The 26824-nt window shown below is 44.6% G+C and overlaps 1 protein-coding gene across 1 annotated transcript; it reads right to left on the minus strand.

Annotated features, from left to right (window-relative positions):
- Positions 1–879: 879 nt before the first annotated feature.
- thop1 (thimet oligopeptidase 1) lies at positions 880–25020 on the minus strand. Its single transcript, XM_030728027.1, has 14 exons — positions 24899–25020; positions 23454–23660; positions 18593–18741; positions 18271–18378; positions 13774–13876; positions 12472–12629; positions 11706–11841; positions 11344–11486; positions 10684–10907; positions 7853–8054; positions 7502–7688; positions 4892–5020; positions 4469–4605; positions 880–1174 (listed from the first exon to the last, which is right to left on the minus strand). Exons 1-14 carry the CDS (start codon positions 24909–24911, stop codon positions 1013–1015), a joined length of 2058 nt encoding a protein of 685 aa, XP_030583887.1. The 5' UTR covers positions 24912–25020; the 3' UTR covers positions 880–1012.
- Positions 25021–26824: the final 1804 nt, after the last annotated feature.

Below are 26824 nucleotides of genomic sequence, written 5' to 3' on the forward strand. Positions count from 1 at the left end.
CAGCTGTACGGGGGGGGGGGGATATGTTTCTATAACTCACCTGTTTAAAGTTTGCATTATTAGGGGTGTGGCCTCTCTGACTGACAGGTGGATGGTGACACAGGCAGCTGCAGCTGCTAGCTGTCTGCTAGACTTCACCTCAGCTAACTGGAGTCCCTGAACTGGACCTCTGGGACTGTGTTTGTGCTGTTGGAGCCTTTTTAATGCAATTATCAGATCAATAATATGGCTGCTGTGCTTCATTGGACTAACAGACCATCCAAGAAGGTGGAGCTCCAGTTTGCTGAATGAAATTCTGGGATTTTGATTGGATGTTACTGAACACTGATCAGCCCTAACACCCACCAGTCTAAGGCAACCCTCTGTCCCACCACCTCGACCTCTTTGGTTTATCATTTGAACTTTAGAGTTCAAGGAAATCTACTGTAACAAGTTGATCAGTAACTGCAAGATATTTAAGTTAGTGAGAGATCCAAAAGCAGCTGCACCCGAGGAGGTCCAGAGGTGCTCGAGGAGACAACTTTGAAGGTGAGATCAGCCAAATTTATCTTTGTTTTTAAAAGGGTGCAGCTCTGTTATAACTTTGGACTAAAACAAAGAGAAAAACCTGAATAGCAGCGATATTTGGAGGATTGGTGAAGAGACAAAGAGCTGCAGTACGGTAAGACGACGCAAGCTTCACCCAATGCTGGAGAAACAATCGATATGATGACTTTAACCAATCAGATTGTAAATGTGGCAGTTAAAGTTATTTGGAAAATTTTAAACCTGAACTTTGCTTCTGGACTTTTGGGTTCAGACTCTTATTTTTAAAGGCTCACTCAGAAGGAAACTTCCCTTCCTGTGAGCATGCTCAGTCAGGTATTCAGACACAACAAATCACCTTGAACCATTTTATTTTTTTTTCAACGCTAGGGAACATTTTACAGTTTTTCTAGAAAATCTCAGTCTGTTGTTCCTTGTGGTTTACTTCCTGGAAAGAGGAGGGGGCGGAGCTGGCTGCTGTGATTGGTCAGCAGGGACACGGCGTGCTGGCGTCCAGCTCCGCCGTCAGTCCTTTGCTCAGCAAGAAGGCTTCCTGTTTGGGTTCCCGCCCGAGGAACTTCCTCAGCATCTCAGAAGCATCCTCGGAGCCACCGGGCCGCAGGATGAACTTCCTGTAGTCGAGACCCACCTGGAGGACCAATCAGGAGAGAGCAACTCAGAATCAGTCACAAGAGCCTCAGAGACAGCCTTCAAACCACCTTTGAACCTTTGAACATCTTCGGAGGAGACTCATCAGGTTCCTCAGAAACAGGAAATCTGCTGCAGGAGTCTCATTAACATGAAAAATAAAAGCGGGCACACACGTGCAGCAACTGTTTGCTCAGGATCAGCTCAGACCTGCTGACATTAGCGTCCTGCAGCAGAAACCCAACCCGAGCTCATCAGTCAGCGTTTCTCAATTACTGCGGGGTTACTGGTTAATCCCGTTTCCTGGTAAACATTAACATCACTCTGCACACTGCTGGAACTCCTACACGGAGGATCACATGATTAGAAGACCACTTTCATGTCTGTGCACACAAAAAGCCAAAGCTGCAGTTCCTCTGCAGTCCAGCAGAGGCGCCACAGCGAGTCAGTACCTATAGACTCCATGTTAAATATTCCAGCAGAAATAAACACGTTTACAGCCTGATGCAGGAACTACTTAGGTCTCTGTAGCATAACAGCAGTATGGGGGGAGGATGGTCCTAACCTCACCTGTTTAAAGTTTGCATTATTAGGGGCGTGGCCTCTTTGACTGACAGGTTAATGGTGACAAAAGCAGCTGGAGCTGCTAGCTGTCTGCTCAGCTTCACCTCAGCTAACTGGAGTCCCTGAACTGGACCTCTGGACTGTGTTTGTGTTGTTGGAGCCTTTTGGAGCACTTTTAATGCAATTATCTGATCAATAAAATGGCTGTTGTGCACTTCATTGGACTAAGACCGTCCAAGAAGGCAGAATTCCAGTTTTCTAGGCTTTTGACTGGTTTGACTGTTACTAATTAGCAGGTGTGATGCACTCATACAGTCTATGCTAACCAAGTTAGATAGCATTAGCTGATAGCTTAGCGCTCCACCCTCACTTCAGCAAGCAGAAACACCAATTATGGCAGCAGCCAAATTACTCTAATGAAGGCTTTAAAAAAAAAACAAAAAAACAACAACCCAGAAACCATTGAGTGATGTCATGTGGGTAAGTCCATCTTTTATCTACAGTCTGTGATAAAACATCAACGTGCAGACAGCATAAAGATGGACGGCGTCTCTGCAGAGGTGACATATTTCAGCACTTCCAAACAAATGCCCGTTTTCTGCACAGCTTGGTGATAATCGATAATTTCAGTTGATCAATAATTTTATCCATAGAATACCAGGAATTACAAAGCATCATGTTGGGCCTGTTGTAGTTTAAAATAAAAGCTAAATTTTGGAAATTATGGAGGAGGAGAGGGGCTAAAACATCTGCAAACAAACTTCTGTCAGTTTGTGCTTTAAAATAAACTTGATGAAATAATTGTGTTTTTACTGTTTTTGTGTCTCCTGCCTGCGCCGGGAGACCCGCTCAGATTACCTTTGAGTGTATGAATAATGAAATCCCAGTGATTTCTGTGGCGGCCCCGAACACTCCTGTGTTTTTGTTGCACTTCAGGCCGGAATGATCCGGAGTCTGAACAGACCGAACGGATTCAGATAAAAGAGGTCTCTCCTCCACAGGTCACACACACAGTCGCTCAGCTGCTGCGAGGCCGCCGTTTCCTCAGCGGGGATCATTAAGTCTCATCTTATCTGGTCACCATGGTAACCAGTGTACCTGGACAGGTGTGCTCCATCAGAGGAGCACACCTGTTCAAACAGAGCTGTGCTGTGTTTCTGACTCATTTTATTTCGACTCCTTCTGACTAAGTGACAGACTTTTAGCCGTTTTTCTTTTTTATTATGGGATATTTAAAGTCATAAAATGTAAAATATGTAAGCTATCCCTGAGAAGTCATTATTGTTCTTTTACCAGGATTTTCAACCTCTCCCTGGCCCAAGCAGTCATCCCCCCCTGCCTAAAAACAGCCACAATCATCCCCGTGCCCAAAAGGTCATCTGTCACCAGCCTAAATGATTACCGCCCTGTGGCCCTCACACCGGTAATCATGAAGTGCTTTGAGAGGCTGGTTCTCCAGCACATCAAAGACCATCTGCCCCCCACTTTCGACACCCATCAATTTGCATATCGTGCAAACAGATCCACAGAGGACGCCATCACTGTAGCTCTCCACTCTGTGTTGAGCCACTTGGAGCAGCAGCAGAGCTACGCTCGCATGCTCTTTGTGGATTACAGCTCAGCGTTCAACACAATCATCCCGGACATTCTCACCACCAAACTGCACCCCCTGGGCCTCCCCCCTCTCACGTTCCTGGATCAAGGACACAGTCCCCAGACTGTGAGACTTGGCCCCCATCTCTCCTCCACCCGCACACTGAGCACTGGCTCCCCACAGGGCTGTGTGCTGAGCCCCCTCCTGTACTGCCTCTACACCCATGACTGCAGTCCGGCCCACAATAACAACCTCATCGTCAAATTTGCTGATGACACCACAGTGGTCGGACTCATCTCAAAGGGAGATGAGGCAGCTTACAGAGAGGAGGTCCTGAAGCTGACAGCCTGGTGTTCAGAGAACAACCTGGTACTGAACACCATGAAAACCAAAGAGATCATCATCGACTTCAGGAAGCACAGGACTGACCCAGCTCCCCTCTACATCAACGGCGAGCGTGTGGAGAGGGTCCACACCTTCAGGTTTCTTGGTATCCTCATCTCTGCTGATCTCTCTTGGTCAGATAACATCACAGCTGTTATCAAGAAGGCTCAGCAGCGACTTCACTTCCTGAGGGTCCTCAGGAAGAACAACTTGTCTCCAATCTCATTGTACATCCTGTATAATGACAATAAAGGCATTCTATTCTATTCTATTATTTTCACCTTGCCCACCGAGAGGTGGAGGGAGGTGATGTTTTCATGACAGCATCTCCTGCAGTGCAGCACGCAGACCCCCACTGGGGTGGGGGAGGTACGCGCTTCTAGTTTCTCTTTTTTTTAAAATATATTTCTGGCCGTTTGTACTGTTTCAGAGATTCTGTACATTTAGCTGGAAATGTCCTTCATGCCAAAACATTTCTTTATTTTTTAAACATATTTTGGACATTTTATTACTGACAGACTTTCTACAGTCCAGGAAGTTTGGAATATACTGTCGCAACTTCTATTTTATCTTCATGTCAGACGTTTTCATTGTTTGCTCCAATTAAATTATATTTTTGTATAATTTAGGTTTTTTTAAATAATTTTATTCTATATTTGAGGGTTCTTTGACTTTCATTCATTTAACTTTAGAGATTCTGCAGCAGTTTGTAAAAATGTTTAAGATCAGCTGGAAATGCATTACTGTGCCGACCTTCGGGTTCATGATCCCCTCCTGTTTGAAGCGGGCGTAGAACATGTCCATGGAGAACACCTCGCTCCACAGGTAACCGTAGTACTGAGCATCGTAACCGCCCGCCAGGTGTCCAAAGGTCGCTGGCATGTTGGTTCCTGCGGGACAGGAAGGGTAAAAGGAGAGGTTAAAGGTCAGAGAGGAGGAAAGGCGGCAGATTTGTAATAGAAGAGAAAAATAAGAGATTTGTAGGGCGCATGAGCACAAAAAGTCATTTTAACCAGATCTTAACCGCCCAGCTCTCAGCGAGGTGGTGAGAGTGGGCGGATCATTCATGGTGATGTCTGAAACCCAAAGACTGCTGATCGTTATGTATCGTACTGCTGATGTGTTTATTAGTGTCACGCTCCGCTCAGCCGTTTCTTCAGGAACATAAGCACGTACCAGGTGATGCAGGTATTCCCAGGATTTCCTGACAGAGGCGTCCGTACTCCTCCGCAGGGTCCAGGCCTTTCCGGGTATGCAGAGCCTGATCCACTTTGGCCAGGACGATCTGCCTCAGGTTGAAGAGACCTGCAGGAGCGTCACAGGTTATCAGTGTCCACAGACCCTGATTAATCTGCAGCACATTAGACCACATTAATATTTACAGTGCACAGAGCAGCAATGATATACTATTTTTTTAATCTGATGATGACAAACTGCGACCCTTCACTTCTTCACCACAAACTCCAACATCCTTCATGCAGACTTTTTTGTCACATGACACAGAATTATGTTTCATCAGGACCCTCACTGCACCAACCACACCTACCTGCACCCCTGTGACTGTAAATCCTTGCTGCTGTCTGGTGTGATAAAACAAAAGGTGCACAAGTGTGGGGGGGGCTGCTCCCGATTACTGCTGTGTGATGCTACAGCAAGCTTTAAATAAAGCTCCTCATTACAACTCTCACAGAAATATTGTAAATGAAATTCATGATATCCTGGGCTGGCTTTATTAGGTTTAATTCTGAATGAACACGATTTTTAAAAGTTCAGAAAACATTTAGTGGGCTATGAGAAGCTCATACTGTACACGACAGCAGGTTTTCCAAAACCAGCATGATGTCAAATATTTTGTATAACGATGCCACCTGGTGGAGGGAGTGTACAGATGCGCTGTGTGAATGTGACAGGTTAGCTCATAACCTCCAGAAAGTCTGACAGTGAATCAACATCAACTGGAGCAAAATGGGTTTAAAGTGTGGGAGCAGAGGCCTGTGCAGGGTTTCGTTCTCATGGAGGCGAATGCAGGTTTAATTCTGTGTATGAGGAGGAGCACAAAGATGGTTCACTTCTAACAGGTGTACATCGTCATGTTAACTGCAGATGCTTCAGGCCTGACATGATAAAGTGCAGGTTATGTCAAGGAAGATCAACGGATACTGACCAATCAGATTTCGGTAAACCAGCGTCATCTTTCCTGAAGATCGCTCAGACTGGCTGCAGTTTTAAAACTACTTTGTTTTTTAAGCTTTAATACCCGGTCCTGAAGCAGAGCACCTGTTTGTACTCGCTGACCTCAGATCTGTAATCAGATTCACCCACCGTCTGAATTTAGTGTTTGCATCTACTTTCCTCTCAGTTGAATGTGGCGTGGTTGTTGGACTCAGTGTTTCAGGAACTGCTGATCTGCTGGGATTTTCCCACACAGCATCTCTGGGGTTCCCAGAGAAGAAGAGAAAATATGCAGTGAGCAGCGGCGCTCTGGGAGAAAATGCCTTGTTGATGTCAGAGGAGAATGGACTTCTTCCAGCTGACAGGAAGGGAACAGGAACTCAAATAACCACTCGTTACAACCGAGATATGTAGAAGAGCATCTCTGAACGCTCACCACGCTGAAGCTTGAAGCAGATGGACCACAGCAGCAGAAGAGCATACTAGCTGCTGTCAGTTGAGAACAGGAAACTGAGGCTTCAGTTCACACAGACTCACCAACACTGGACCAAAAACACCACCTGGTCTGAGGAGCCTCGATTTCTGCTGCAGCATTCAGATGGTAGAGTCGGAGTTTGGTGAAAACATGAAAGCATGGATCCATCCCGCCTCGTATCAGCAGTTCAGGCTGCTGCTGGTGCGACGGTGTGGGGGATATTTTCTCAGCACACTTTGAGCCCTTCAGTACCAACTGAGCATCATTTCAACTCCACAGCCTCCCTGAGTATAGCTGCTGACCATGCCCATCCCTTTATAACCTCATCTTCTGATGGCTGCTTCCACCAGGATAATGCACCAGGTCACAGAGCTCAGATCATCTCAAAGTGGTTTCTTGAACATCACAGTGAGTGCTCTGTACTCAAACGACCTCCACAGTCACAGATCTCAGTCCAGCAGAGAAGCTCTGGGATGTGGTGGAACGGGAGATTCTCACCATGGATGCAGTCGACACATCTGCAGCAGCTGTGATGCCGTCATGTCAACGTGGACCAAAATCTGTGAAGAACGTTTCCAGCACCGTGTTGAATCTGAGCCATGAAGAATGAAAGCAGCTCTGAAAGAACAACGAGGTCCAACCCAGTACTAGTGAGGTGTACCTAATAAAGTGTCTGGTAATGAATGTTGGTCTGGCTTCACAGTGCAGGCGCAGAAGATGTGGAAGCTTTCAGTGGCTGTTCTACAAAAAATAATGTTAATTGTAAAAATAATTTATTGTATGAAAAACTGTGTTTAATGTGAATTTTGGATATTGATGTCCTGTTGAAATGTGAATTTTCCATATTCCTTTATGAGAGGACAGCAGTCGTGGACTCACCAACTAAAGCTTATTTTATTTGAATAAAATCTGCCTAATAAAGGTGTGAGCTTCTTAAACCATCTCCCAACAGCCCAAAGACGATCCGATCTAAAAAATTCCAGAAGAGAATTCCTGATACTGAGGATCCACCAGAGAAACTCGTGTCTCTGCTTAGTATCCTGTTTTTGTTTTGTGGCTGCAAACTGTCTCAACTTAAGTGTCTAAAGGTCATAGAAAGAGCAGCTGGGGTTAAATATGGTTTCCTGTGCGATACGTACCGGTGTTTGCGAGGCGGGACTTGATGAGTTTGTCGAGCAGCTCGTCTGGGATGGCGTTGCCAGTCTTGTAGTGTTTGGACATCCTCTGCAGGGGCTCCTTCTCCCAAACCCAGTTTTCCAACATCTGCGACGGAGCCTCCACGAAATCGCGCTCCACGTGAGTCCCGCTAAACATGGCGTAGTCCGCCTGCAGACAGAGAGCGGACGTCACCATGACCTCATTTTACTATGTGGTGCCAAATAAAAAGACTTTTACTGAACAGGGTCACTTGATCACTACTATGATAATCAGAACATTTTTATTCCTTCCAGTTAAGTATCAGCTTAAAGAGATCTGTGTGATCAGCTGACCTCAGCGCACAGCTGGTGCATGACGTGGCCGAACTCGTGGAAGTACGTCTCCACCTCGTCGTGCTGCAGGAGCGACGGGGCGTCTGCCGTCGGCTTGCTGAAGTTGGCCACCATGGCGGCCACCGACATCTGGCGGGTGCCATCGGGCAGCAGACAGCCGGGCTGCAGGCCAAAGCAGGCGGCGTGACCGTACTTCCCCTCACTGCACAGGACAGGAAGTACAGCGCTCAGTTACGACCACAACAGGAGTAAAATGCAGCGAGCACCACAGAGCCGTCTGGATTCAGGTCTGACAAGAGTGAAGAGCATGAACACTCAAACCCATGAGCCCCGTTTTTAGCCTGATCTGCTTAACTTCTGTCATCGAGGTACAGGGTTCGTACACCTTTATCAGGATCAAATTTAAGCACTTTTTAAGCACTTTCAAGGTCCATTTTCAAGATTTTCCAGCATATTAAGGGGTCATTCCCAATTATCAACATTTTCCAAAGTGTACAAAGAGTACTCTTTTTCAGACCCCCCCCCCCCAAAAGTGTACAGTGGTACCTCGAGATACGAGCTGCGCGGCATACGAGTTTCTTGAGATACGAGCTGTGACTCGAGCCAATTTCCTGTTTGAGATCCGAGCTAAATTCTGAGATATGAGCCAGCGGCCATTTGGGAAACCGACCCATAATTCGGGAAGTTGCCGCATCGGGAGCTCGGATCCCAGCATCAAGGCGTCGTCTCGTTCTTTCTCGCGTGTTACCCACAGAGTTAAGTCGTATCTCGTGCGTTGTGCTCCATCTCGTGTGGTGTGCTTGTTTTTGGATCATTTTCGCAGTTTTAACTAACTTTTTCTGTGTGCTACGATGGGGCCGAAGAAAGTGAGTAAAGTGCAGTTTTAGTTTACGTGTCTACAGTGCTTGCATCCCTCCCTCCCTCTGTTAGCTGTAATCGCCAGTCTCCAAGGTAAGAGTACTAAATAACAATTATAATTCTATTTCAGATATTTTTCTTTTATTAGTAATGTATATATGTGTGTTTCTGTATTAAAAACATGAACTTTTCCCCGAATTTACGATACTTTCAGGATTTTTCTCGGGGCTGGAACGGATTACTTCTATTTCAGTTATTTTAAATGGGAATAATTCGTTTGAGATACGAGCTGATTGAGTTACGAGCGCGGTCACAGAACGAATTAAACTCATATCTCATGGCACCACTGTACAAAGAAAATGTTGATCTGTTTTCATGACATTTAATTTCTCCTGGTTCTTTGGTATTTTAATGTCATAGGAAGTATTAAAAACACATCATGGTGTTGAAAAATTCTCGAAATCTTGGTATCAAACATACTCTCTTATCTGTTAAAACACTGTACTGCACTGCATGTACGCAAAATGTACACGCTGCCACACTGTACACAGTGGCAGTGGAGGGATTTGTCATCTGAATAGCCGGTCTTGTGCCAAAAAGTGATTTACAGTATTTGCCAAAAAAATTATTGCAGGTATTTATATTGTTGTAAATGACTTGTTGACCTATAATCTGTCAAACATATCTCAACCATCATCTCTTATGAATGATATCAATTCATTTTGAGTCATAAAGAACATTTCTGTCACATGGTAGAAGCTGCAATAAGTTTTTGACAACATCAATGGCCAGTGTTGCCAACTTAGGCTACGTTCACACTGCAGCCTGAAGTGACCCAAATCTGATTTTTTTTTTTGCCCTTATGCGACCTGTGGCTGATCTTTTCATGACAGTCTAAACAACACAGATCCGATTTTTTCAAATGCGACCCAAAACAAACTTCCTTCCACAAACACTGAGCACGCTCACTACGTGTGATGTTATTGCGTCCTCTACTGCACATGCGTGACACTTGTAGGTTCGTTTGCAGTTCACACACAGATACACACACATACAACTCGCATACATTTGGAAATGTGAACGACTACACAAAAAAAGCAAAACAAAAAAAAAAATCAGGATTGGGTCACTTCAGGCTGCAGTGTGAACGTAGCCTTTAAGACTTTGTAACTAGGCCTTTTCAGGACCCCCCCCCCCTTTTTTTTTCCCCCCAAAAAGCGACTAGCAACAAATTTAGTGACTTTTCCCAGTGTCATCTGAGACTTTTGGAAAGTTTTGGAGATATGCCGGTGTCGCGCCAAAAAAGTGATCGTCTGCCAAAAAGTGTCTCCATGTTTTGTGTACATACAGCGCTCGTACTGTGTCCCTTCGTACGTTATGGCATCACCCGGACCTCACTTCGGCACCGCTTTCTTCACGGGTGTAGAATTCATAGACATGTATATGCCTGTGGTAGAACTCAGCTCCATACTAATGATGGGAAATTCGGCTCTTTCGGCTCCCAAAGTTACGTGTTATCATTTGTAGGCTCATATTTTAGTGACACATCACTACTCCACACATGTAAAGTTTCCTCATGAGAGCGTGAACCTGCAGCAGCGCACGCACAGCAGACACTCGTGTGTGCAATGTTTCTTTGGACAAGCTGCAAAAAAGCAGTTACAATTTCAAGCACTATATCCAAAATTCAAGCACTTTTAAAACCTTGAAAGGACAATATTAAAATCCATTTCAAGGATTTCCAGCACCCGTGCAAACCCTGGAGGTACCATTAAAAGCAGCTAAAATCTCACTGAGCAGCTCCTGAAGAAAACTTAACATGAAGATCTTCTTGGATTTATGACATTTATCTGTTTTTATTAACTTCATCCATTGATTTGTCCTGATGAATCTCTGCATGAGTTAAAGGATCTTCACGTTTCACCCATTTAGAATAAGTTAAATACCCAGGATGCACAGGGAACGTTTTGTACCGGGGGTAGAGGTCCAGGTAGAACTGCCCAACGACCTGACCGGTGCTACGGTCCTTCACGCAGTACAGAGTGACATCGGGATGCCAGACGGCAGCTCCGTCCACCAGCTCGAAGGACAGACCCAGCAGCTCCTGGTAGATGTCCAACAGACCCTGAGTCACCACCTCCATCGGAAAGTACTCCTTCAACAGGTTCTGATCGACGGCGTACTGAGTCTCCTCCACCTGACAGGAGGAAGAGATGACGAGAAGTCACACTGCTGTAAACAAACATTATTTATCAAACGACCTCAGTTTCTATGCTTCATTATTAAATGTTCTCTATGAAACTTCTTTCATGTATTAAACACTTTACCACCAACATCTGAACAGTTTAACATAAATTTAAAAATGAGACCTTCTGGCTGCCTGTAGACTGGTTTCTGTGTGAAGGTCACAGGATACATTATCCACTAAAATCTGAGGTTTATGCTCAGTGCTTCTCTCCTGCTCCCAAGAAACCCAGTTTTATAAAAAGAAGCCCGTACATCAGCACGACATCCGGGTTAGCCCCTTATAAAGCATCAGTACTTTTGGAGACAAAGTGAGACAACAGCACCTCCATGAGGTCAAACGAAAGAACCATAAGAACACCATTATCCACCATCCTTTGCACTCTTACCTGGGTCATGTAGTAGCGTGTGTCCCAGGCATGCAGCTCCTTGTTGAAAGGCAGGCCTCTCTTCTGACACTCCTCCTCCTTCAGCTTGAGGATGACCGCTCGCTCATTCTCACCCAGTGGCTTCAGCTTGCGAGCGAGGTCCTCTGAGACCCGAAACAGAGAGAAACCACACGGCTGTAACTGCTGCGTGAAACAATACGTCATGCTTTCATCTCATTTATTTTAGCAGAAGTAAAATCTTCCAGCAGGTTCAGAGTGGTTTCATCAGGTGCAGGGGTCTTAACTTTTTATCATCATCAGCTCAAGAACGTTAAAACACTCTGAGGCTTCAGGTGTGGTTTCTGATTCTGCGCAGGACTCACCCAGGAAATTGGCCACCTTCTTCCCAGATTTGGCCATATTCATCTCCAGGACGAAGTCGGCGTGCGTGGTGAAGTCGAGCAGAGAGCACTTCTGAGCCCGGAGCTCCACCAGCTCCTTCAGGATCGCCGAGTTCTCCTGCACACCAACACGAGGGACAGTGAGACCAAACTGTGGTTCTGCACGGCGCTGCCAAGTTTAATATTCATTCTGTAGACTGTCTGATCTCATACATGGTCCAGAATTAATAGCAGCTTTCTTGTGGACATAATTACTGGACAAAATTACTAATTACTGGACATAACACAACCACCCAAAAGTAATAAATTATCTTTTCTAAAAGTATAATTAGGCATGCCGGGCTATACTTGTGCCACACAATATTTAACAAGATTTCCCGGGTTGTGTTTCTCTAACCATTTTTAAGGTTAAAACCTAAAACCTGGGGTCAGGTTAAGGCACTAAAAGCTCCTTTGGGTTAAAGCACGCCCCTTCACACCTGTAACCCTGCACGCTGAAAATGATGAGTTACAGTCGACTCTCACTGCTGCCAGAGGACACGCTTCTCTTGTCTGAACAACAAAATATTAGAAAATACCAGACTTTTGATAATTTGTGTGTTCAAAAAATCCTAAAATTCAAAGATATTCAACTAAATTCAAGAGGAAAAGGGCTCTAGGTTCTCATGGTGGGCACTTACAGGTCTGCATGTCTGTTTGGAGTTTATTGAAATCATTCTGACTGTTAAATGTTGCCTGAAGGTCTCACCTCCTTGCAGCGGGAGTTGAAGGCCACCTCCAGCTTCTTGCGGGTTTCTGGGACAAAGCATTTCTTCATGGCGGGGAAGTAATGAGGATATTTCAGAGTGACCTTCAGCTTGTCTCCGTCCTTCTCCAGAGAGCTCAGGAAGTCCTCAGGAAGGCCGCCTGAAACAATTTCACTGCTTAATGGAAGCAGAAATTAACTGCGCCCAGAGTTTCTGCTGTATTAACAAAATAATGTGATCAATAATGTGCAATCCAGCTTCAACCAATTTTACACCCACTCCAAGTGTCACTAAAGCAAAATCTAGTTTTTGCCAAGGATGATTTTTTTCCAGTGTGATGATCCACCACAGTCTGAATAAACTTTGATATCTGATGTAGAGGAGCAGAAACAAGCATCATGTATTCAGTCTGTTTCTGATATATTTTGTAGTGCCCATACTCTGATATTAGAAATATGTCTATTATTGTTATTTAGGTTAAAATCAATAAGGAAGCTGGATAAATATTAACTAATAACTCCTGAAGAAAGAGTGGGATTAAATGAGTGTGCGCTATGTTGGCACGCCAGAACAGGTGGAGCGATACTGGAGTATATTTTGATTTATTTTTTAGAGTATTTCTTGTCCTGAATGACTTTCTGTATATTGTTTACATGATCAAACTGCACTGAAATTAAAATTCACTGACGGAAACTTCCCAAAGTGCATTCTGGGTAAACTCTGAAGGCTCATATCAGCATGTGGGATAGATGGCTGCTCATAACAAGTTCGAGCAGATGAAAGGTCCCCTTTGAATCTACATTTAGAGGCAAGCTGTGATTCCTTTGCAGATCAAATAATCTTCTGGTTTAGGCAGACACAGCCCTGCTACAGTAAGAATAGAGCTGTCATTACCCAGAGTGCATTCAGAGGGGTTCTTTGTGATCAGCCTGTAGGATAAACTGGAACTGGTCTCCTGTTTTGGAGGGCCAGGTCAGCTTCAGCTAGGCTGCTGTGTTTTTAAAAATTATGCTTGTTGTGGCTGTCTTCTGACATTTCTTCAGGACTTCTCAGAAGTACCCACAGTACAGTAGTAGTATTCTCCAACAAAAACAGTCCTGAAAGTTCTGAGCTGAAAAATGCCCAGCAGGCCTGAGCCCAACTTTATTATAAATTCTTAACATCTCCAGACCCTCCACTGATCTGCAAACAGGACCTTTTAGGACTGAGGCCCTTTTTTTAAAGGAACTCAGTTCAGAGGTCGCTGAGGCCAGCAGAAAGCCTGTGGTCAGAGAATCTGGGCATTCAGGGAGCTGAGGACTCACCCAGCTCGTCTCTGGTGAAGGACAGGCTAGTGGTGTCCTCGTTCAGGTTCTTGTTGAAGTCGATGCACAGGTTGCTCAGCTTCTTCTTGATGGTTTTGATCTCCTGTCACAGCAGAGTGAAGATGGAGGAGAGTGAGACCACAGAGAAGTGCCGTCAGACCTTAAAGCTGTCAAGCTGGAGTTCAGATGATCGATATAATGAGCTAATACACCCAGCATGATGTTACGCTCCTCTCACACACATTTCAGGTCTCAAGCCTCTCACTTTGAATGAGGGGGGTCACCTTCACGGCCCACACAACCAAACTGTGGATGTGCTTGTGTCAAAAAAATGTTTACCAGCTTCAGTGTGTCCACAAACCAATCAAATACTTTGAAAATACCCTGAGGTGACTGATGGTGCAGCTTTTCATTTCCCACTAAATGCAGGTGAAGACTGACAGTGATGGCATAGTTACCTTGAAAAATAATCTGATTACTCCCATAAAAGGTAACTTAGGTGCTTTACTGATTCCTATTTTTAGAAGTAACTAAGTTAGATTACAAGTTACTTTATTAGTTACATTCAACAGCTGTCAGCGTGCCAAAAAGTGATCGTCTGTATTTAAACATCTGTAAATGACTTATTGACCTATAATCCGTGAAACATATGTCAAACATATCTCTAATTAATGATATCAAGTCCTTTTGAGCGAGAAACAGCATTTCTTTTTTTTTTTTTTTCTTCAAAGATGTATTTTTTGGCTTTATTCGACAGAGGTACTCTGAAGATTTTGACCGGAAGGCGGGGGAAAGAGTCGGGGAGAGAAACGGCGGCATGGTCAGGATTCGATCCAGCGCTGGTCGCATCGCCTAGTGGCGTTTGTGGTCGCCTGCTCACACCCTGAGCCACACTGGTGCCCAAGAAACAGCATTTCTATCACAAGGTAAATGGACTAGTTCTTATACAGTGATTTTCTACTCTGAGCACTCAAAGCGCTTATACAACATGTTTACATTTACCCCATTCACACCCATTCATACAAGCACTTCCATGATTAAGTAAGCTAAGTGCTTTTTATTATCTAACAATCACACACATTCACACTCCAACACTAGCAACTTGGGGTTCAGTATCTTGCCCAAGGATACACTGGCATGCAGCCTGGAGTAGACAGGAATCAAACCGCTGACCTCTCGATCGGTAGGTGACCTGCTCTACCTCCTTAGCTACAGCCACCCCAAGATAGAAGCTGCACTCAGTTTTTGGCAAAGTGACTTTAATATTTTTTTTTTATGAAGGTAAAACCTGTCATTGACATTAAAAATGTCTTTTAACAGAAATCTGGCTCAGAAATCACAACAAATATAACATCACAGATCTATAAAGATATTTGAAGTGGCCAAAAAGCTCTGGATTGATTATAATGTAGGTACAATAACACAGACTCCTAAAGATTGTTGCTCCTTTTTATTTTATTAGGTAAATTTCTCCAGTTAGCGCTCCAGTTAAACTTGGTATTATTGTCATCTATTGTCCTCCTGGACATCTAGGTGAATTCATAAATGAACTAGACATGTTACTGTCCTCCATTCCGAAGAATGAGTGTCCCGTGCTCATTCTAGGTGACATGAACATTCACCTTGACAGCCCTGGCTCTACTGACTTTAAATCTCTTATGCACTCTTTTGATTTAGAGCTAGTCCCCAGTCCTCCAACTCATAAAGCCGGTAAAAACCTGGACTTAATTTTCACACGTCATTGTGATACAGAATCACTAAAGGTCACTCCGCTTCATCTCTCAGATCACTTTTTTATTCAGTTCAGTATCCGCATTTCTAGAAAACCTATTGCTGTTCCAGCTATGGTCACCTTCCTCAGAAACCTCTCTGTAGATCAGTACTCATCACTGGTTGCCACTACTATGCCTTCATTAGGCTCATTCTCCTCTCTCAGCATGAACACTGCCACAGATACACTCTGCTCCACACTGAGCTCCTGTTTGGACAGTTTCTGTCCTTTGAGATCTCGTATTATCCACACTAGCAAGCCACAGCCGTGGCTAAAAAACGAGTCCTTCCGGAAGCTACGTTCCAAACTCCGGGCTGCTGAAAGGAAATGGCATAAAAAGGGCATCATGTCCGACTTATCTAACTATCAGCTTCTTTTGGCTTCCTTCTCAGAACACCTCACAATTGCCAAAACTGAATTTTACAAGGAGAAATTCAGCTCGCTGACAGATTCTCGAAGATTATTCACAGCATTCAGATCGCTGTTGAATCCTCCACCTCCTCCTCTGCCTACGTATCTTACAGCTGAAAAATTCACCTCTTTCTTTTCTGGGAAAGTGGCGGCCATCAGCAGTCAGTTCACAGATCTACCCATTGTCTCTGCTCCTCCGTCTTCATCATTCAAGGAAAGTACATTCACTTCATTTACTCCTCTCTCTGAGAAAGAAGCACTGGCCCTCCTAACACGTAGCCGTCCTACTACATGTCCTCTGGATCCGATTCCCACTGACCTTCTACAAACCATCGCACCTACAATTATTCCAGTCATCACGCATGTAATTAATACTTCCCTATCCACCGGTGAATTTCCGCTTACTTTCAAACAGGCCCAGGTGACACCTCTACTTAAAAAACCTTCTCTCGACCCTGCCCTGGTCGACAACTATCGACTGGTCTCGCTACTACCTTTCCTTTCTAAATGCATAGAAAGGGCAGTGTATAACCAGATCTTAGGCTTTCTCTCCCAGAATAACTACCTTGACCAAAACCAATCCGGTTTTAAAAAGGGACAAAAAGGGACAGAGACGGCGCTGCTGTCTGTGACCGAAGCCTTAAAAACTGCCAGAGCTGCTGGACAGTCCTCAGCTCTCATTCTGCTGGACTTGTCAGCAGCCTTTGATACAGTCAATCATGACCGACTCCTAACTACACTCTCCAATATGGGTATCTCAGATACACCACTATCATGGTTCAAATCTTACCTTGCTGAACGCTCCTTCAAAGTGTCATGGCGAGGACAGTTGTCTTCATCATGTCCACTGTCCACTGGAGTGCCCCAAGGCTCAGTACTGGGACCCCTCCTCTTTTCCATCTATACCACCTCTTTGGGCCCAGTTATTTCCTCTCATGGGTTCTCCTACCATTGTTTTGCCGATGATACTCAGCTCTACTTATCATTCCGGCCGGATGACTCTACGATCTCATTGTCTCTCAGATATATCCTCATGGATGAAGTCACACCATCTTCAACTTAATCTTTCCAAGACTGAACTACTGGTGTTCCTGGAAAACACTCGGTCCAACGCAATTTCACCTTAACAATCGATTCTCTCTCACTTTCTCCAGCAAAGGTTGCCAGGAATCTGGGAGTCATGTTTGACGACCAGTTATCTTTTACACACCAAGTGGCCTCTGTTGCTCGATCCTGTCGCTTTGCGCTATATAACAGAAGACAAATTAGACCGTTTCTAACGCAACATGCTGCTCAGCTCTTGGTGCAGGCTGTGGTCATCTCACGCCTTGATTATTGTAATGCAGTGCTAACGGGCCTTCCAGCCTGTGCTATTAAGCCATTACAGATGATCCAGAAAGCAGCAGCACATCTGGTCTTCAATCTTCCAAAACGGGCACATGTCACCCCACTGCTCATTGAGCTTCATTGGCTTCCAGTTGCTGCTCGCATCAAATATAAATCCTGCACGATTGCCTATAAGGTAATGACAGAACAGGCGCCCTACTACTTGCACTTGCTCCTAAAGGCCTATGTTCCATCTCGGCCTTTGCGCTCCTCCACTGAATGTCGCCTTGCTTTACCCAGCATCCACCCAAAGCAATCCAGACTGTTCTGCTCCATAGTTCCCAGATGGTGGAACAAGCTGCCTACCTCCACCAGAGCAGCTGAGTCCCTCGCTGTTTTTAAAAACCTCCTAAAAACTGAGCTTTTTGGAGAATACCTGCACTAACTAAGAAAATTACTTTTGATGTGTATAGACATACATTTTTAATGTGCAATTGTTTTTTTAATGTTTAATTCTTTTAATGTTTAATTTTTGTTTTTGCTTTTGGTATTATTGTGTCATCATTGTAAGTCACTTTGGATAAAGGCGTCTGCTAAATGTAATAAAGTAAAGTAAATAAAGTAAAGATGTCAAAAGCAACCCCATCATTTATGTTATTTGTAATTGAACTCAAACTTTACTTTGAGTCTCTAAAATATGTAGAAAATATGAAAATGGGCCTCCAGTTTTAATCTGAAAACTTTGACTCTGCCTCTTTTATAATTCTACTTACACATTCTTATTATTTCCCATACTTAATTTACCCACGGGTTGTGAGTTGGTAATGTCTGATTGTATATACTATGTTCCTGCTGTTCTTGTTATATTGTTGAAAATAAATAAAAATTACCAAAAAAAAGTCTCCTGCAGATTCGAGGCCTGTGGAGGTCTGAAGGTTACAGAAATGAGAGCCTTCAAACAAAGGTTAGAAATAAGGAAGCAACATCACCTCTTGTGTCTCTTTGGGCAGGTGGAGGCCGTTCCTCCTCCCCAGTTTGAGCAGTCGCTCCATGTATCGCTTGGACTCCGCAGTGAGGCTTTCAGGGTCGATCTTCTTCTGCAGACAGAAACAAAAACACAGAAAAACACAGTAGAAACTTCAGAAACCAGAAGACCGGAGCACAACTGAAGGTGTCAGCGTTTACATCCGCAGGGACCACGGGCCCGTGCTGTGCTCAGTATTCCAAGGATTCAAGTTCAGACACATGAGGCAGGTGGTTCAAATATAGGCAGTTAGTCTCTGATTGGCCAACTCCTGGATGACAGCTCACCTCCAGAGCGACAATCCTCTGGTAGACATCCTCCCTCATGCTCATCTCCACGTCGAACTCGGACAGGCGTTTGTCGGCCTCGGTGCTCGCCATTCGGACCTCCTTACAGGGAGACACGTGCTGCGGGAAGTCCAACATGTTTCTCTGGACTGGGGTGCAGAAGGCGGGGCCAAACAGAGGAAGGTGGGGTCATGTGTGAGAGCGGGCACAGTTAGACACTTGAGTACTGATCAGTTTTCCTGAATGAAAATGTGTGAATCAAACATGGAGGTCCATCTTTAGCTGCTCTAACAGCTAGGTTTCTTTTTAAACCCATTTGTTTATCCATTAAAGGTCTTGTTAAGACAAAAAAACAAGTAGTACGAGTATTTTTTCATTTTCTATTTTCAGAGGTCCTGTTTCAAAATGCATGCATGACAAAAAAAAAAAAACTAAAAAAAAATTAAATGATCAAATGTTTGAAGGTGAAAAAGTGGCATTTTTGACACTTTGGCTTAAAAAAAATTGTTTGATTTGTCAAAATTACTTTTTTTTTATTCCAAATTTAGGTCAAATCTTAAAGGTGGCATATTCAGCTCATTTCCATCTCACATTTTTATTCTCTAACTACTGCATGAATCACAGTTTGGTGCAGCTCCCCAGTTCATCCTGTCGGGGAAGGTCTCATTAATGTTTAGTCTGTTAGATATCGGGAACATGGACACTGTGATGTGCACCACCAGTGCTCAATACAGAAACTAAAGCCAGCTTTAATCCACTTTTCCTTGTAGCATATGTTAAATAATAAGTCAGGAGGGTCCTTTAAACATGAATCAGTGTTTCTGTGCCTCCTCCTGCAGCAGCAGAGCTGGAGGTGTTTTCAGGTTTTCAGCAGCCTCTAAACAAAGCCTCCGTCTCCATTGTTGCAGCAGCAGCTGGTTCAGCTGCTTTCTCTACAAACTGCTGATGAGTCTTTACCATCACAGACCGACTGTGCTGACACAGAGCTTCACCGCAGCGAGCGCTCACAAAGACCTGACAGGTTTACGCTGCACGTTTGACCTCTTTACATTCAGGGTCACCATTTCACTGTGGAAACATCTGGAGGGTCAACTATACCCATCAAGCTCTTTTGGTGGTATGTACTAATGTGGTGTAGCATATAATAAGCAGAGAAAGTTTTGCTGTGAGTGCAGATTTAACACATTTAAGCCCACATGTGAAAAAGAAAATGCTCATTAAAGACATGTGTTCACTGTTTCATGCTCAGAAGAGTCGAAAACTATTAGTAAAAAGTAACTGAAGTCAGAGACGTTCCTCCTTATGTGGTGATGAGTTTTTAAGATTGAGCTGAGCTCCAGTCTGTGGGTCTAAAATCAAAGCTAAACACCACATGAGCCACATTAACCCTCTGGGTTTTCAGTTCTTCAGGTGATGAGAGCACATGAAGGTCTTAAAGTATTCGTAGGTTATATTTAGAGCATTTTTAGTTCTTTACATGCCGTCATGCAGCCCCTTTGTCTCCTTTGACAAAAACACTAATTTTACACTGGCTATGAAACTTTAAGTTTTAACACGCTGCTTTGCTCTAAAGTTTGAGAATGGCTGTAATAAAAGCTTCCAGACAAATGTGTTGATGCATCATCCAGGTAGGGAAATCCTTGAAAGTTTATTCTGCTCACCTGGATGTGGTGTTTTCAGTGGGAGAAACGTTTCGTTATTCATTCAAGTGACTTCCTCAGTCTCAGCTGACCGCATGTTTCCCTGGCTCTGCAAACCGCTGACGAACAAGGAGCTGTGGGGTCAGTTTCATGATTATCAGGCGATCCAGGAGAGAAGAAGGACCTTCAGTGATCCCTTCAGTGATCCCTTCTGTGTCAGGAGTGTCAGAACAGCTCAGACGCATTTCCTCAAAACACAGCGTCTCTGTGGCTTTCAAACCCCAAAACATGCTACGCCAAAGTTTGGTTCACCCCAAAGATCAGATCCCCGGGCACAGAGTAATATAGTGCACATGGTTAACAGGATGGCACAACACAGAAGAGCTACATCAGTGTGTTTGCACCTGCAGGTCAGTGGCTGCTGTTTCAGTGATGAGGATGTGCACATCCTGGACAGGGAGGAACGGTGGTTTGAGCAGGGAGTCAACGAAAGAGAACAACCATCTCTGAACCAATCTTTCACCATTTTAACAGTTATAAAACTGACCTCACAGCCGACTGTTAGTCAGTGGTTTACGTTTACAGAGCTGGGAAACTGAGGAATTCACTTGGATGAGTGAATTCGCTGTTTGGTCTTCTCTTTTGCGCCTTGCTCGGCTCCTGCTTATATACAGTACCAGTGAGTTTGTCCAAACTTTTGACTGGTACCTGCTGAGACCTCCTTCCATCAGCGGTCTCTCTGATCAAGAGATCAGGGCCTTTTAACTGCTCCATGCTCTTATTTTAAATCCAGAGGCGACCGCACTGTGAGGTTGAGATGTCTCAACTTTGGAACAGCCGTCCTCAGCTCATCAGGTCAGCTTAAACTTTCTTAAATATTAGTTCATTACTCATTACTTCTGCCAATGGACCACACCAAAATGTTTGCATCCCAGTATGTACAGTTAGGTTCACAGGTTTTTGGACAGTGACACTTTTTGGTAATTTAGCCTCTGTGCACCACCACAGTGGATTTTAAACCAAACAAACAAGATGTGACTGAAGTGCTTTAATTTAACATGTTTAAAGATTTTGCGTGAACTTTTCCGGAATTATTTTTATACACAGTCCTCATTTTCAGAGGTTCAAAATTCACTGAATAAACTAACAATTTTGATCATTTTTAATGCTTGGATGAAAATCCTTTGCAGTCAGAGAGTGCCTGAAGAACCCTGAAGTCTGGATTCAACCTGGCTTTCGTAGAGCTCATTCTCCTGAAACAGCTCTTCTTATGCCTCTTTTCCACTAGTAGCTAATTGGCTCTATTCCACTCGACTCAACTCTGGTTGGTTTCCATTAAAATTGAGTATTGCCTCACCAAGGTGGCCTGAAAGTCCTGTGACATCATTTGTATGTAAAACAAACGGTCACTCCATCTGGAACGGAGTGTCGGAGTGCAACCTCGGCTGAGTAGGTACTAAAAAAGTACTTGATACCAGATACCAGATACCACCACCTAATGGAAAAAAACCTAAAAACCGAGCCGAGTCGAGCTGAGTAGGTAGGAAAAGAGGCATTAGAGTCTCTAGTAACCTTCTGATGCAGTGATGCAGGTGAATGCTGTGCTGATGTGGGACCTGACCTCTGCTTTTGATACTGTTGACCAACACATTTCGCTTGATAGGCTGAGATACTGGGAGGGTGTATCTGGGTCTGCTTTGGAGTGGCTCTATCATATCTACCTAAACAATGCTTTTCTGTGGCTGTTTCTAAGTATAGGTCCTCTTCCACTTCTCTTAGTTATGGTGTGCCACAAGGTTTTGTTTCGTTTCTGTTATATCTGCTCCCTCTACATTTTGAGCACCTTTAAGGACATTTGCTATCACTGCTATGCAGATGACATTCAGTTATACATCTCTTTTAAGCCCCGAGACCTTTCTAAGCTACAGATCCTGAATAGGTGCTCAGACTTGATGATGGCTGACAACTTTTTACAGTCATACAGTCCCTGTTTGTGCCCCTGACACATTTGTGCCTAAAGTAATGGTAACTCTTGGTCCCTTTGCCACATTTGCTAAATCTCCTATCAAGAACCTTGAGGTAAGTTTTGACTCTGCTTTCACTCTGGGTGTCCATCTCAAATCACTTGCCAAGTTAAGTCCCATTGTGTCACTCTGAATTCGATTGTTTTTTGTGCCTTTATTTCATCGTGTCTGCATTATTGTAATTCATTGTTCACTTATCTTAGCAAAGCTTCCTTGGAACGTCTGTAGATTTTCCAGAACGCCACTGCGAGGCTTCTGACTGAGTCTTCCAAGTATTCACTGTTGCTGACCAGCAGCACTGCCTCCCCATCAACTTCAGAGCCCATTTTAGGATACTGGTTTTGACTTTTAGAGCTCTGCATGGACAAGCACCGACATACATCAGTGAAATTTTACATCCATACATCCCCAGCAGGTCCCTGAGGTCATGTGATCCGGGCATACTGGCTGTGCATCATACGAGGCTGATCACATCAACAATAAACACCAGTGACCCGGCTCCACTGGTAGCCGTACGTGCCCATGCCATAACGCTGCCTTAACAACGTTAAACAGATGATGCTTCTGACCATCAGCTGTTCCTCTCCTTCTCCATACTTTTCTCCTCTCATCATTCTGCTACAGCTTCATCTGACCTGTGCAGGCTCTGTTGATGTTTCCTGGTAAAGTCTAATTTGTCCTTCCTGTACTTTAGTGTAGCCAGTGGTTTGCACCTTGTTGTAAACTCTGTTTCCATCCACGAAGGTGTTTCTTGGTTGTAGACCTTCACAGGGATCCTCCTGCCTCCTCCAGTGCTCCTGATTTGGTTCCATGTTGTGAAGCTATTTTTCTTCACCATGGAAATGATCCTGTCATCGTGCACTTTAGTGGTCTTTCAGGCCTTTTGGTGTTGCGGAGCTGTTCAGTGCAGTCCTTCTTTTTAAGAGCAAATCAGGTTTTTGATTCGGCTTCTCCTAAAGTTTCTGCTCTCTGGTTTACTTTGGTTTTTCAGCCCCCTTTACTAGCATCAGCATCTCTGCAAACCTCTTATTGAGAGCACCGTGTAGAACTAATTCCTAAACTGTTAATGTAACATTCTTCATCAAAGCTGAAAGTCTGCACTCTGGTGGTGTACAGAGGCTAAACTACAAAGAAAATTACACAAACTTGTGGACCTAAAGTTTAAAAGTGCATCTTCAGGTTCAGGGAAACACTGACCAGTGTACTCGACCTCCACGTCAGCGAGCGCCTTCAGCGTGTTCTCAGCGGTGACGCTGTTGAGGTCCAGGGCTCCGACGCGGTCGTACACCTTCTTGGTGTTGGCGATGAGCTCCTCGGAGAGCTGCTGGATCTGCTCGGGGCTCAGGTCCCATCGCAGCCGGTTCTCAGCGCAGACTGGCACTGGGCTGCCAAAGACCACCTCACCTGAGGAGAGGCGAGGGATAGGTGAGGACATCACAAGAGAGGAGGAGGATGGAAAAGAGGAAGCACAGTTCATTAAAATAGCAGCACTGTGCTCTGGCAGAAGCCCTGCAATCAAAATGTTAAACCGTCTGCAGCTCAGCAGGGGTATGTGTCTTTACATACATGTCGGGAGCTTCCTGAGGCTCCGCCCACTTACAGGCACAGGGAACCAGATGAGGCAAAAGAAAAAAATGACTAACAGGTTTTTCTATCTTGAGACTGCAGTTGTCATGAGTGGAACTTCAAACTCGACACAATTTTCAAAACCACAGGGGGAAAATAACATTTTTTAAAGAAAGATCAAAACAATGCAAACAACACCATCAATGACAATATTAATTTTAAAATGCATAGTGCAGTAAAGGTGAGAACCCTACTTTTACATCTTCATACTGTCCCACATCGAAATATATTTACTGTCACGGTGAACTGAATTCAGATATTTGCTAACTGCAGGCTCCACGGGCAGGTTTACACTAAAAGATCATCGCAAGTTTATTAAAAGTCTGCAGCTGCAGGGACGTTTGGCAGGCAGAATAAATAACTTATTATCTATTAATAAAAAATTACTAACAAATAAAAACGTATTAATAAATATTCCCAGTAAAAGCAGTGAGAAAGAGCGAAATTATGACTGAATAAGTCCCGTCTGCCGGCAGCAGCGTTTGGTGATGAAGCTCAGAGGAGGAGCTTACTTCAGTTTAAGGAAGCGGTGCATGTGGCAGCGAGCGCCACTGACGTTAAATTGGCAGATTTTTGAATGGAGTTTGGCGGAGGTTCCCCTCGTGCTGACTACGGAGATCCCCGCTGTGAATAGGGCTGAGGGTACTGCATCTCCGGCAGACAGCGAGCTGTCAGCGGGCTAGCTCCGTGAATAAGCAGGCAGGTTAGCGAACATGCTACAGAAACCTGCGGACAAAATCAAGCCAGAACTACAGAGACACAAGCCTCCGTTATAAAGCTCCGGCTTTCTGCGCTTTATTCTGCTCTGAAAACCGATCGGGACATCATTTATTCTCCAGGTGAGTCTTTATTCTCCAGGTGAGTCTTTATTAGCGATCGGCTGCTAGCGGCTAGCTGCTGTTAGCCGCCGCAGATTCCACAGCTAACGCTGACACACCGTTAGGAAGACGCGACCACAGCCCCCACTTCACCCGAAAATGCTCCGGTCACGCCACAAACACCCCGCCGTCACTCACCTGTCGGCCCCATGCTGCACGGATCGGATAAAGGTGGCTCGGTGTGTGTCGATCACTGACAGGTGGCTCCGCGGCTCCGGGTTAAAGAAGACCCTCACCACTTCCGATCACGCATTTCAAAATAAGAGAGGAGAAACGCATTTCCTTCTGTGCTGTGGTTTTCAGCTCGTCCTGCTTCCCGTGCTGTACGTCCCTGTCTAAGATAAAATTATTATTAACGGATTTTTTTTTTCGAGCTCGTTTGTGAAAATAACAGCAGAACAAAATAAACCCAGCCATTACCATGGCACACAGCTCCATCAAATTATACTCAAAACGCACACGAACCTAAACACTAAAAGTAAATGTGAGAAACATCTTTGTTTACTTAGTGTGTGAGGTTGAGAGATACTGGCTAGAAATAAGTTGGGCTCACCTCGACACATGGCCTGGGCTCTGGAACCAGTCTCCTGGAGAGTGGCTGGACTCTGTTCCAGTCTGGAGTCAGGGGCGGTGGGCCGGGGTGGGTATCCTTGTATCCCTTCGGCCTGCTGCCTGTACATCTGAGTTTTCACTGGTGGACCCATTCCCTGTCCAAAGGCGCAGGGAACAGGTCCTGATTGTTTTTTGTGCTTATGTGCCAAATGACAGTTCAGAGTACCCAGGCTTCTTGGATTCGCTGGGCGGGGTGCTTGAGGGTGCTCCATCCGATCGTCCTACTGAGAGTCTTCAATGATCACGTGATCAATGACAGTGAGACCTGGAGGGGCGTGATTGGGAGGAATGACCTGCACGATCTGAACCCGAGCGGTGCTCTGTTATTGGACTTCTGTACAAACCACAGTTTGTCCATAACAAACACCGTGTTCGAACATAATGATGTCCATAAGTGCACATGGCACCAGGACAACTGTCCTGGTGGTAATCCCCGAACCAGATGGTGGACATCGGAGGAGAAGGAAGCCATCAAGCTGAAGAAGGAGACCTTGGACCTTGGGACTTTGGAGGCAACTGATGGGTACCAGCAGGCCAAGTGGAGTGCAACTCGGGTGGTGGGTGAAGCAAAAACTCGGGTGTGGGAGGAGTTTGGTGAGGCCATGGAAAAAGACGTTCAGATTGCCTCGAAACAGTTCTGACAAACTGTAAGGCAACTCAGTAGGGGAAAGTTCCTATACATTGTGTGCTCTACTCACACAGTGTGTAGTGCAGGTAGGGTGCTGCTGACTTCAACTGAGGCTGTAGAGGAAGCAGATCCTGGGGACGGGCGGGATGACTTGCCCATCACTAGGGATGAAGTCACTGAGGTGGTTAAACAACTCCTTGGTGGCAGGGCCCCTGGAGTGGATGAGATTTGCCCTAAGTTCCTGAAGGCTTTGGATGCTGTAGGGCTGTCTTGGTTGGCACGCCTCCGCAATGTCACGTGGAGATCTGGGCAGATTCCTCTGGACTGGCAGACTGGGGTGGTGGTCCCTATCTTTAAGAAGTTGGACTGGAGGGTGTGCTGCAAAAATCGGGGATCACACTCCTCAGCCTCCCTGGTAAGGCCTATGCCAGGGTGCTGAAAAGGAGTTTCACAATAACTCACCATCTCTGTCATGCCATAAGACACTCACAGAGCAACAAAAACTGTGCAAATGCCTTTCCCCTCAGTAATAGCGCAATATTCTCTTTCTGCAATACCTCAAACCCATGTGCAATACAATTTTCATTATTTATTAATAGATATTTATTTAACAGGTACCCTCCCTGAGTATATGTGAAGTGTAAATATATTGTATTTTTATCTTGTACTTATACACATTCAACTATTCACACACACTCCACATACATACACATACACATACACACACACACACACACACACACATACACATATATATATATATATATATATATATATATATATATATATATATATATATATATATATATATATATATATATATA

The sequence above is a fragment of the Archocentrus centrarchus genome, chromosome 4 (genome assembly GCF_007364275.1).
Source record: "Archocentrus centrarchus isolate MPI-CPG fArcCen1 chromosome 4, fArcCen1, whole genome shotgun sequence".
NCBI classification, from domain to species: domain Eukaryota; kingdom Metazoa; phylum Chordata; class Actinopteri; order Cichliformes; family Cichlidae; genus Archocentrus; species Archocentrus centrarchus.